The 12,474-nt window shown below is 45.7% G+C and overlaps 1 protein-coding gene across 4 annotated transcripts in view; it reads left to right on the forward strand.

The window, feature by feature from the left end:
• Window positions 1–12,474, forward strand: part of LOC116425178 (uncharacterized) — a 439,005-nt gene that overhangs the window by 366,465 nt on the left and 60,066 nt on the right. For all 4 annotated transcript variants that reach the window (XM_031972538.2, XM_031972539.2, XM_076369562.1 and 1 more), the window contains one exon: window positions 3,906–4,031. In XM_031972538.2, coding sequence (XP_031828398.1) covers window positions 3,906–4,031 — 126 coding nt within the window. The remainder of the gene's footprint in view (window positions 1–3,905; window positions 4,032–12,474) is intronic.

Raw genomic sequence — 12,474 nt, forward strand, 5'->3', positions numbered from 1 at the left:
GAAATTACACATGGAATGATTAAGTGATAGAGAAGGAACTATCTATTGATTTTTTGCTGTTTGAGTAGTGAAATCGTGTAACTCAGCATTCCAAACAGGGAAGTTTCATCTCGAGGTGTCGACAATCGTCCGCAAAGGGTGAATCAACCCTTATAAAGATGAGACTTTCGAGGGAGAGGCAACCTTCATAAAGAAAACTGTAAATATTAGCAACCGTTATGAATACCTAATTTCAAAGTATCGAAAGAAGAATGTTCTATAAATCTTTGAACGTCCACTCAGGGCTGTTAATGAAATCAACCATTGTCCAACGGAGTAATCAATTTCAGTTGCCTAACCGATCCTTGACACTATTTTTAAAAACGATCGCGAGCACAAATTCGGGCCACAACGAAAAAGGTTCTCGGATCACGGTCCACCTAACTCGGCCCAGTGACCCGAAAAACGGGCAACTTTGCTTATGATCGAAGTCGTTCCGTTGCCCCTCCAAGCGAGACAGAAACAAGGCCCCTTCTCCCGTCGATCGAGCGACGTCGTGGACGTCGGCGACGGAGACACTCCGACTCGGTCTGCCTCGCTCCTCGTTGCTCCCGTTCGCCTGTTCGGCGGACCCTCCCCTCCCTCGGCCGCGCCCGTTAATTATTCTCGCGTACTTCTCGCTCGCCGGCACGTCCGGGCGCAACGACGAATCATTAATCACGCGTGACACGCCCGTACCAGCGATCTAATTATCGACTAAAGGAGCGACGGCCGCTCGAAGTCCCCCTCGTCATCGGGGGTGCCTCCGGAGTAACTCGACAGGTGAAGTAATCACGAGGACCTAATTTTCTTCGCTGGAAAATCGTGCCGCGGGCAACAAGTTTTTGTCGTTGGCGAAAGGACACTCGGAATCTTTCCCTTTTTACGCTGTTAACCCTTTGCGGACGAGGATTCTTTGAAATGTAGAAAATCGGCGGATGAAGCTATTGTACGTTATACGACTGCTTGGGTAATGGAACAAAGGAAAACTATTGATCTCTTAATGTTCAACCACTTGCGATCATGTTCAAAAAATGTAACTATCTTGTTAATTTTTATCATCTCATTATCTTTCTCGTGTCAATGTGAACCACCAACGAACGTAGAAAAGCATCGCCAGTTAAGCTGACAAAACATGGCCGACAGAAATTGTTGGCCTGATTGAACGTTCTTTTACAAAGCGTATTTAAGAATCCATACATCTTGCATCACAAAATAATGCGCGTACGAGATAGTTTGAAGGTCAGGGGAACATTATTTGGAAAAATAAAGCGCTTTTTATATAGTATCGATGCATTATACGAAGCTTGATATTAGACATCGAATTTTCTAATTTTTCTGTATCAAATCGTGTGGCCACTGGAAGTTTCTCCACTGCAAAGGGTTCACCCCTTCGCGAAATCACTGAAACAACCATTGTCAGCCTGTCTGTCGAGTAACTTTCGGGTAGCCCGATAATTGTACCACGAAAATATATTATCCCGAGTGCAACAATAGGCGCGTGCACGAATATTCACGCAGAATTCCCGCGGGCGAGTATTTGAAACGCGGAGAGCGGGTGAAAGTTTCGTTTGCCCGCGATTTCATTTCCTCCGCGGTTCGACGCGTTAATAATTACTTCCAGAATAATGAATCCGTGAATTGCACGCGGCGCTGAACGCTCCCGAAAAATACGGCTGGCGTTATCGAACTTTTCGGAATGCCGGCGGTGTCTGGCTGTGGGAACGGGTGACGCGCATTCAAACGAACGGGACGCGGTAAAACGAACAAAAATTCGTTCCATTGGGACCCAACCAGTGATCCCGGAGGGGTTGCCGATTGCAGCCCCCGGGTGACCCACGCGAGAGTCCCGAGCGTTCTTGGCACTAACCATAGCGAGCAATAAAACCAAGGATTGCCTCGACTTCTGGCGAACAGATGTAAGGTAAAAGTTACGGTAAATCTACAAAACTGGCGAAACGTGCCGAAGCAACTACGTCTAAATTATTGAAGTAACGGTTCCTTGGGCTTTTATTTCTGCTATGGCGAAAATACCCAGTGCTCTAATGTGTCTCGCAGAAGGTTTCGCCGATAGCCCTCCTAAAGCGATTTAGCGACGCGACAGTATTTATTGTGGGAACACAACGGCCGGCGTAAAATGGAAGCTTCGACGCTGTCGTTCGTCCGTCGGAGTTCTGCACGAAATCCGCGTATATAAATAACCCGCGCCGAGTCGGGCGAAACACGGCGACCGTTCTTAATTATTCAACGAATTCGACCGGACGCTAATTACTCACCCGCTGTCCCGGCGAGTCGGACATGTTTTGCAACCGTGCGCCCGAACGCAGCCACCGTGCGCCGCTGAAAGATGTCGCAAGCGCGGCTTGTTAACCAGTTTACTCGACGAGTATACTCGTCATCTCGAAACTCTGAATAATACCTTTCATTCGGCGATTAATTGCTTACCTTATCGAATGTATATATAATTGTTACTCGTGTTGCATTCGTATTTTCATTGCAACTCTTTGCAGTGGAATGTCATTAAGGCGACTTCGAGGTTTGATGTGAAACATTGCAGATCACAAATGAATGACCCTTTGCACTCGAAAGTTTCTCACTTGGAATGTTCAGTACTTTCTAACTAGATGTAGACGAGATTCCTTAAAATGAATTTATTAAGAAATCACACATGAATTAGGGAAGCTATTTTCTTTCAATATTTCACCTATTCATGCAGTATACAAAGTTTATAATTTTGCTGTATCGAATCATCTGGCGACTGGGAGTCTCTCGAGTGCAAAGGGTTAATTATTCGATTGATGCGAGATTGTTGCGAGGCTTTTCACTTGATTAGCATTCGAGATTTACACGCAGAATTCACTGGTTTATGGAAATGTATCGTAGAAGTTGAAAAAACGTTCGATTGCGAAAGGTTGCTAGGTGTTAGGTGCATTTATCCTGCGCTCGAAGTGCACGCTGGTGCCGTTGGTCGATTTTATTACACGAGAGAGAGATTCTTAAAACTAACTCCCGCAGTTAACTGGTTAACCCACCTGAAGCGAGAACTAAATCCGAGGCCGATGTTTGCATAATCATTTTTAGAGACCGCGCAACACCCGTGACGGCCCGTTACATTCATACGTCCGCTTCCCCGCGTGATAATTAAGTGATACCGTTCGCGCGATCGGTGTATCAAACACAGAACGTAAACTTTCTGGCTGCGAAATGCCACGGTTCAACGAGGAACCGTGGAAATATCTGAGAAACTCGTGTAAAGCCGCTTTTCTTTCTCGCCGGACGTTGTTCGTTAATCTGGACCGTGTTACTCTGGAATGATCTGGGAAACGCGTTCGAATTTATTGAATGGTAATTAAAGGTCAATCGAAATTCACAGGGTTCGTACGGTAACCTCTTAATTGGGCCAGATTAATTGTAACAGCGTTAATCGACTGCTATTCAGGAGTATATTTGAATAGTTGTATGTTTTCAATCTCAACAGGCGTCGAACATTCTTCGAGCTCGTATTTTACATTGATTCATGTTTCGCATGATGTTCTCGATGGTTTTACGTTTCTAATGGTGTTCGATCGAGTGATAGATTAACAGATTAACGCGTTAAACGCCACGAGAATCTTGAACGTTTTATACCTGATTTGTTCCTCCGAAGCAAAAGTAAATAGGAACAATTATGAATTATTTGATATCAGAATATTTACACTATTTTTAACGTATTTGTGTCATCAGGTATTTTTAGTCGATAGCAGTCATCTTGCATACTGTTACTGTTTTGAAGCAATTCAGAAGCGTCAGTCATCGGTGACCGACACGGCATTTGACGTGTTAATAATAATAGCAGCATCAACGTTGCTCACGCATATTCTAATGTCGACAATCGTCCTCGGTTACAGGTGTTGTCCTGGCTCTGCAAGAAGGGCGAGGACATCCTGACCAAGCACGCGCAGCACTCGGCGACGAACCTGACCACGGCGCGGCTTAACGAGAGGGAATTCGAGAAGTTCTACTTCACGTCGATGGTGAGTAGGAGATTCACGTTAGAACACTGCCGCGGCATAATGGAGTCGAAAGCAGTTTATGCGTGCTCCAGAAATTTCACTTTTTTCACGTCTCATTGAGTCGTTCGTCACGCTTCGATACGGAATGAAATTCATTGGAGAGCCGGGCCGGAATAGCCGAAAGATAATAAACGGCCCGCTGTCGAGGCGAGGAGGACTGCCGAGATAATCGGCGGTTTCGCAAGTTTCCTTTGAGAAAAAATGGATTGCGAGGAGGAGAAAAAAAATGAGACGACGTTTAAGATCCCACGTTTGAAAGCGTGGCGAGCCGCTGAATGTAAAGTAGAAACCCGGCTGTGTGGCGTTCGCTAGATCGAATCTGATCGAAGAGAACGATTTAAATCAGCCGGGCTTGACAATTGAATGTGTAACCGTGACTAGCAAATTCCTTTTCGATACTATCTGCTCGATGGCTGTCTGAATTTGAATTAGAATCTCCCGAGGGCCATATCTTGTAACTCTTGTTCACTCAGAAACAAGAAATACCTGTCGGAGCGTGAATATTATTAGGAAAATCCGAAAGGATCTATAGATCGGCACTGTTTTACCGACGAGCTGTTCCGTCGGTACAAACGCTCTAATTTCTTCTAGCATCCCGTCGTCAAACCGTCGATCAAACCACTAAATTATAATCCAACAAACACGATAAACTCATCATACTCACCATAAACACCGATAATTTAAATATTATACGAGAACATTCAAAGAATAGAGGGAAACCAAGCTGCGCAATAGATCTGCGCGGCGTCGAGAAATCAGCGGTCCCCTTTTCTAGTCGCGTGGCGCCAACTGGAGTCGCTCGGTCCAAGCTACTCGCTGCAGTACCGACCGCGCGCCGCGTAAATTGAAATAGTTTAGAAACTGTCTTCGTGAACGACGACGATCATTCTCGTCGTTTCTCTCCCGTGACTACGAGCGACTATTCCAACGAGCGGAATCTCATCTGCAGTCTGCTAAATGGAATCGCGGTGGTTCGTTCGTATAAGAAAAAGCTACTCGGTAACTTTTGCAATTAGAGAGCTATCCATTGGGTAGTCGATTAGCGATTCTCGGCGATGAAGCTCTAAGTGGATACCGGTGTCTGGCCTTATCAATCGATTGTGCAAGCCCGTGTCCAACGGCGACGCTTTCCGTTCCGCCGATAACGGGGGCGTCACCTTTCCCTTCCGCGTTTCCCATTTTCACGACGGGGAGTCGCGGACCCGATGGGGAAGTTCGATTCGCAATTAAGGAGAGATCTTCGCTGACTCGGTAGTCGGCGAATCGACGCGAAGCTTCTTTCCGGGGGAACGCTTATCGGTTAATGTTCTCGGATAAAGATAACAGGATGTTCTCGACTTCGCCGGAAGGCGGTATGAAGAGATTCTTTGTTTGCTGTCGTGGAACTTTCCGAAGTTACTTTCACGGCTGGTAGCAATTTCCTTTAACAGTGAAGTTCGTTTTATCGCGGCGCATCCGTGGATGCTTTGGCTGAATATAAGTCTTCAGATGTAGTTCTGAGTAATTAGCGAATCGAAGTAAGCTTCCTTCGGTTGTAAACTGTGTTTAACGCGTTGAATGCCATAGAGATCACCGATGACCAAGCAAATCGAATTACTGTAGTTCACTCGATTAAACGATGATTCGCGAACATTTCTATGTTATAAGTAATACTAACTAATGTGACGACATTCAGCTAGATGAACCTGCAATAATAACAATGCAATTCAATCAAATGATTTAATATTATATTTTTCCATTTCAAGGATTTTATACCATAAAATCGTGCGGCATTCAACGTGTTATCGAGATATGTGATATTATAGAATGTTATGAAAAAACCTGTGCGATATTTAAGCACGACGAAACGTAATTAGTCGCAAGACTAATCGTTACCGAATTAACCGATCCGATTTCGCTGTGGGAAAGACGAACGCGAGGAGGACGCCTCGGCCCGCGTCAATCCATCACGTTGCACCCACATCAGTTATCCTGATTTCTTGCGGTCGGATCATTATCCAGAATACGCGGCCGGCCCAATGACCCCCATCCGTTGGTCCCTACCCACACACGCTGTCATAATTGTCAACGACGATCGAGAAAACTGATTATTTGGGTCGGCCGTACGGAACTGGAACGTATCGCAGATTTATTATTAAGCGATCGGGGGCCGCGCGGCGTCCCGGGCAACCCGATATTTGGCGCATCGAGTTAATTGCGAGACGTCCGGCTAAAGAGCGTATCAATCGAAACGATCGTAAATTAATTCGACGATAAAGGTACCGGTGGAATCGGCCGGCCCGAGTGGATGAAAATTCGACTCCTCTCTTTCGTTCTTTTTTCTCCGTCGCTCGGATTCCTGATACACCCCCTTGTCCTGGTTGCATCTGCTTAAAACGAGCTTCAGAACCTATTTGTCGAACGAATTACATCGATATCTCGCTTCCACTTCGACGATTTATATTCCAGGACGGTACGAAATTTGCAACTTTATAATACGCTCAACGCGAGCGTCTATTTCGAAGTTTGAGGTATGCACTCTACAGTCCGCATTGTGCATTGTTGCACGTGCCACGTGCGTACAGGAAAGCTTATAGGAAAGTTATGCTTGCATTGTCGGCATCTATACAATATCTCTCTTTACGCTCCCATTATGCCCCCTGAATAACGTGGCTAATATATTTCCAAGATAATCTCGTATTCCGTTTGCCACAATGTGCACCGCGATTCGTGCGCTCCGCGTTCGGGCTATCACCCACGGTTCCCGCGATCTACCTTTCATATTTACACGCCGAAGTGCTCAACACTGAATCACCATTATCGAACGACTTCGAATAACAACTGCAACCGCAGAACGCGAGAATCAGCCGTTCATTCGAATCAACGGCTCCCGATACGAGTGTCCCCGGCAATAATATTCACCGAGTCATTCGACGGAACACAGTTTCCTTTCTACCCGTCGAGCCGCGCTCGACCGCAAGGTTTTGTCGCGACACCCGACCCGCCGTTTCTCCGGTGGCGCAAACAAGGCGCGGTACATCGTGTCAATCGGCCGGTTTTTACCGCAGAACCGTTCGAACCGCGCGCAATTCCGTTTACCGCTCTCGCTTTCCGCGGACCGGCAGTTTCTCCGGGATTCTTCGGGTGAAAGAGAACAAGCGGCGTTAATTGGCCGCGCCGGCCGTTGGAAGGTTGCCCGGCGAAGTGTAAAGCTCTGTCACCGGAAAACGCCGCGCCGCCGAAGAAATCGTCAAGGTGAGCCGTCGCGGCCGCGCGTATTCCGTGGGCCAACGTGCCCGTAACCCAATTACGCGACGCGACGCGTCCGTGGTCGGAATGAAGAAGCGATGCCCCGCCGACGGCGTGTCTCCTTTAATGCGACACGCTCGTGAAATCACGGCCCTCCCCGGGTTGGCCGCCCAAAAGGAAATTCCGTCCGACGAGAACGAGCCGCATTCCGCGGCGGAACGGTGACCGCGTGACCGAACGGTCGCGGAATTCCACGCGCCGATCGATCGTGAAAGTGCGAGTTTTTCTCTATTCGTCCAGAGAAACTTGCTCGTTTCCCTAGAATATCGTTCTTTCGGCTAGCTTTCGGGGACTTTTAGCTACCCCCCGTTTCTGGGAAACTTTCAGGCCGATCGATTGCCCCGTTTTTGCAGCTCGGCGACTAAGACTTGGCTCGTCGCGCGGACAACGCTGTTCGCCAAGAATTTACTGCTCTTTTTGCCGATAGATTCAACGTCGCGTGGCTAATCCTTTGGACTTTGAGACTTTTATATCGCGTTCGAGATGTAAAAAGACGATCTACGAGTGTACGGGGTGGATTTGTATCGCGGAGAATACGGAGGGTAGTTTATCGGAGCGTGTTGGTATTCTCTATTCCTCGCGCTTCGGATCTCGCGAATGAGATCGATCAATCTTTGTTCAGTTTTTGCGGAGTCTCTTTTCTGGCGCTCGGAGCTCTTTAATATCTTCGGTTTCTGGGAAACTTTGTGGATAGATAGATCATTAGGTTTTTGCCCGGCGTCGGCCGTAACTCGGCTCGCCGTGGAAACGTTGCGCGCGAAGAATTTACTGCCGTTTTTGCCGGCGGACTTTAATACGGCGTAATTAATGATACCGCGGCGGAGCGGTTTTTACTTTGTCGATGCGCGCGCCGGAATTTTCGTGTTGCGTTCTGTCGCCCGCGAATGGGATCAATTAGCAATTGTTTCGGAATCGCGTTCCAGTGGCGAGCACGATATTAGAATTTACTGGTATACTATGTAAACGAGGAGCGCGACGATAAAGCGAAACGCGGAGAACATTGGCCCGCATTTTAATGGGATTTTATCCGTTTACGGGGCAATGAAACGTTTATACATCTCGCTCGCGATATCTTTCGCAATTGTGGAATGTTTTATGATATTGGCGGATCGACAACGATCGAGCACGCATGTTTTTATTAGCCGATTACACGCCGAGTCAGATACTTGTAATTGGCAGTTTGATTAGCGTCAATTTCGCATCCCCCGGAGGAAGACAGCGGCGCAGCTCGACGATTTCAAACAGGATAAGCTGGATCAACGGAAATCCTTCTGGATGGAAAAGGTTATCCGCGCTTTTTGTAATCGGCTCGTAAAGTTTTTCATCGTTGCGAGTCAACGCTCGCGCATGGATTATCCCCTCGCGGACATGAGGAAGAAGGATCTGGATGTTATTTCAGAGTCCCCGTTTTTTTCAACTGCCGCCCCGCGAAAGAATGTAATTTCTCCGCTTTTTGCCCGTTGCGTTCACCACGGAAGATATTGGGAGAATACGTAATACCAATACGTAATACGTACTATACGATATATTTAATAAATACCCTTCGAAACGTAGCAGTGATTCAATGGAATAGCTATGAAACACTCAAAACAAATATTCCGCGGAATATTTCTGTAAGAATAAAAGAAAAATTGGATATATCTTTATTAGAGAAACAAACGTTATATATAGTATCTTTATGAGGGAAACAGACACTGTAGTTAATATCTTTATTAGAGAAACAGGAATTATATGTAATATCTTTATTAGAGAAACAAGAATTATATATAATAACTTTACTAGAGAAATAAGAATTCCATATAATATCTTTACTAGAGAACCTAAAATTCTATGTAATATTTTTACTAGAGAACCAAAAATTCTATATAATATCTTTATTAGAGAAACAAAAATTCGATACAATATCTTTACTAGAGAAACAAGAATTCTATACAATATCTTTATCAGAGAAATAAGAATTCTATATAATATCTTTACTACAGAACCAAAAATTCTATGTAATATCTTTACCAGAGAATCAAAGATTCTACATGGTATTTCTTAATTCGAATTTGATAAAAGTTTCAATTTGCAACGAAGCATCATTTGGGACGATCGTAAGTGAACAGAGCCAACTTTCCACGATAACTCTCCTCGACTCGCTCCTCGATATCAGCGGAGACCGTCCGCGGAACGGTGTTGCGAGGCGTTATATCCGGTGGACGCGTGTCACGAATCGCGATCGGGAAATCGTTTCGAAAACCCGGTTGCAACACTGCGAATCGGCACAAGGCGGTTATGCTCGTTAGCCGCGGCGTATTATTCCCCGGCCAAGAGACCCAGCCCGATCCCCCATCGCGTCGCTTCTGTCCTCGGCCCGCGAAATTCGCTTCCATTTTAATTAAGACACCCGGCCGCACGATGTCTAGTTGATACGACGATAAATATGGAGATACGCGGCTGACCAAACAAGCTATACATGCTAATTGACCGATCAAAATACTGATTGGCCTCGCGCGAGTGGGCTCCCGACCCTCTTTTTCGCGCGTTCGAAACGCTGTTTGTTGTCTCGCTGTTCCCATCATCGGAAATCCGTACGTCCATCAAACGCGGGGAACATCGAAGAGCAATTTGCATTCTATCTCGCGCGAGGATTATTCTCACGTGGAATATTGAAGTTTGATATTCCTAGCGTTATATAGTTACCGAAGTGTCGGCGGATTGTAGAATTTCCAAATAATTCGAGGAATCGAATAATCCTACGAGAAACATTCGGAGATTCCTTTGTATTGAAGTTATCCAATTCCAGATAATATATGAGATTATTCAACAGGTTTTAGCTTCGAGTAATGTACCATAGATCGCAGCATACTTTCTATACGTGACAATCAAGTGATATTCGCGTGATGAATGTATCAAGCACACAAAACTTCGCTATATACCACGGTTGAACGAGGAACCATCCGTTAACAGATTAACCATAAATCCACAATGATTAAAGAAATGAAATAATCCTAAAGGAAACATTCGACGATCCTTCCTTTCTACCGAAATCATTCGATTTCCATTAATATTCGGAATTATTCAACAGATTGAACATCGAATAATGGGCCACTGATCGCAGGATACTCTCTGTAGAATCTCGCGTTGCTGATCTTATTTAATCGCACCGTGCTCCCTGTCGGCTCGAGTCAGGAGATCGATAAAGCCCTCTCTGTATTCAAATTACAGCGTATCCCAGCCGCTCGCGATGGGCGATCGGCGCGCGGATTCAATTGGCTGCCTTATCTACGAGCGAGGCTGCACTCGCGAAATTCCCGGCCCTCCTACTCACGGCCAGCCCTAAATTTTATTAGCTCGACCCTCGCGCTGTACTCGTGCGAAAAATCGTAATCGCCTAATCGCGTTCATCCGAAACTCGATAGAGGGACGCGGAATGGGGTCTAGATACCCTTTTGAAATTTCGACATCTGTCACTCGAGTCGATACCGCATCTTCCCTCTAGACTCGAAGAAAATTTTCGAGGTTTCGCGTTCCTTGACAACGAGTTTTCTCGATGCTCGAGGAGAGTCAGCGACACGTAAGCCGCCATATTCGATGACTCGACGCATCTAGACAACCCCGTTTGTTCTAACCAGTCAGCGATTTTTAAGAAGATTACCAAGATTATTTTCATACCAGTTGCCGGGCATAAACCCATTAAACATAACAATTTCCAATCCAATTAAGTTTCAGCGGGATCCATTCCAACCTTCTTGGAAACGATCTTGAAACGTTGAATGATTTAAATGAGATCTTTTCTATCGTGTTAAGCATAGAAAATTCGAGAAGAGTAAGAAGAAGGAATGTTGTTCAGTAGTCTTGAAATAAAGAAATAATATCTACTCAGGAATGTCTCAATGAAAGTTTATCCCGACGAATCGAATAAGTTTCAATGTATCATTAAAATATCAGCGATACTACTAAATAGCCTAAACGTCCCTCTAATAACAGACACCTGCTTGCTAACAATACTCTCCGTTCAGCTCTAATTTCCATCGAAATACCAATAAATCTGGTTCGCACAGCGCCAGCCGTTCGTTCGATTTTATTACGAATAAATCTTCTTTCAATAACACGAGGAATCCATTCGATTACGTTGGAAATAAACCTAACCGCAATAGCGGCGCGAATACCTCCGACTTTATAGGGAATAAATCTGGTTCGAATAAAGGCACGGACTCGTCCTATCTCATTGGGAATAAATTTCCGACCGCGGCGGACGGAAGAGGATCGCCGCAGAGTTTCTTCTGCGACGCGTCCTCCTCGGGTTAATAACGCGTTACGCAATCGAGCTTTCGCGATCGCCGGCCGCGTTTCGCGGGGAAACCGTAAAACGCCACGCCTTCGTCGGATAAATGTAACAGGTCACGGTGAGCTTAGGCTAACGTAAGAAACTGAAGACCTTGGAATACCTTGTACAAGGAAAGGGCTGTCCGGAAGGAATCCGACCTTCTTCTTTATCTTCTGTATCTTCTTTCCTCGGCGAGGCCGCGTCGAAGATGGAATTCGAACGAACGGCCAGGATACGCAGCTGAATACTGCATCTCTTCGTTCGATGGGAGTCCGGAGATTTTTAAACTGAACATTCGCCATTCCCGAGGGTAATTCGAGTCTTTCAGCCTTCCTCCAGTTTTGCGATAGATTAACAGCCTCGACTTAGGAAACCGGGATGATTATATTTATAGGATGTTCATGGAACTCTTGGGAAGTGAATGAAGTTGCTTCATGATAATTTCTCAATTATCTAAGCAATCGATATATAATTTAGCTTCATCTTCTAAACGTTTTCTGGGAGTTCAAGGGATCTTCGTCCGCAAAGGGCTAAAGAACAGTTCTCTCAAGGTCAAATCACTGACATCAATCAAAAACGATAGTTCCTGTTGCACCAAAAGATGAGACACTTTGCGGACGACCCTTGAAATCATTACTGATCTCGAGACTGCGCACCGCGTATATCCCGTAATCGGGCTGACCGAGCAGCCGACGTTTCACTTTTTCGCCAGTGCTCTCTTATCTCGTAACTGGTCCAATAAAATTTCTCTGAACGGTCCCGGCGATTAGCTTGACGGCCAATTAGAACGGATTAATGAGCCGA

This window comes from Nomia melanderi, chromosome 7 (assembly GCF_051020985.1).
Source record: "Nomia melanderi isolate GNS246 chromosome 7, iyNomMela1, whole genome shotgun sequence".
Taxonomy (NCBI): Eukaryota; Metazoa; Arthropoda; class Insecta; order Hymenoptera; family Halictidae; genus Nomia; species Nomia melanderi.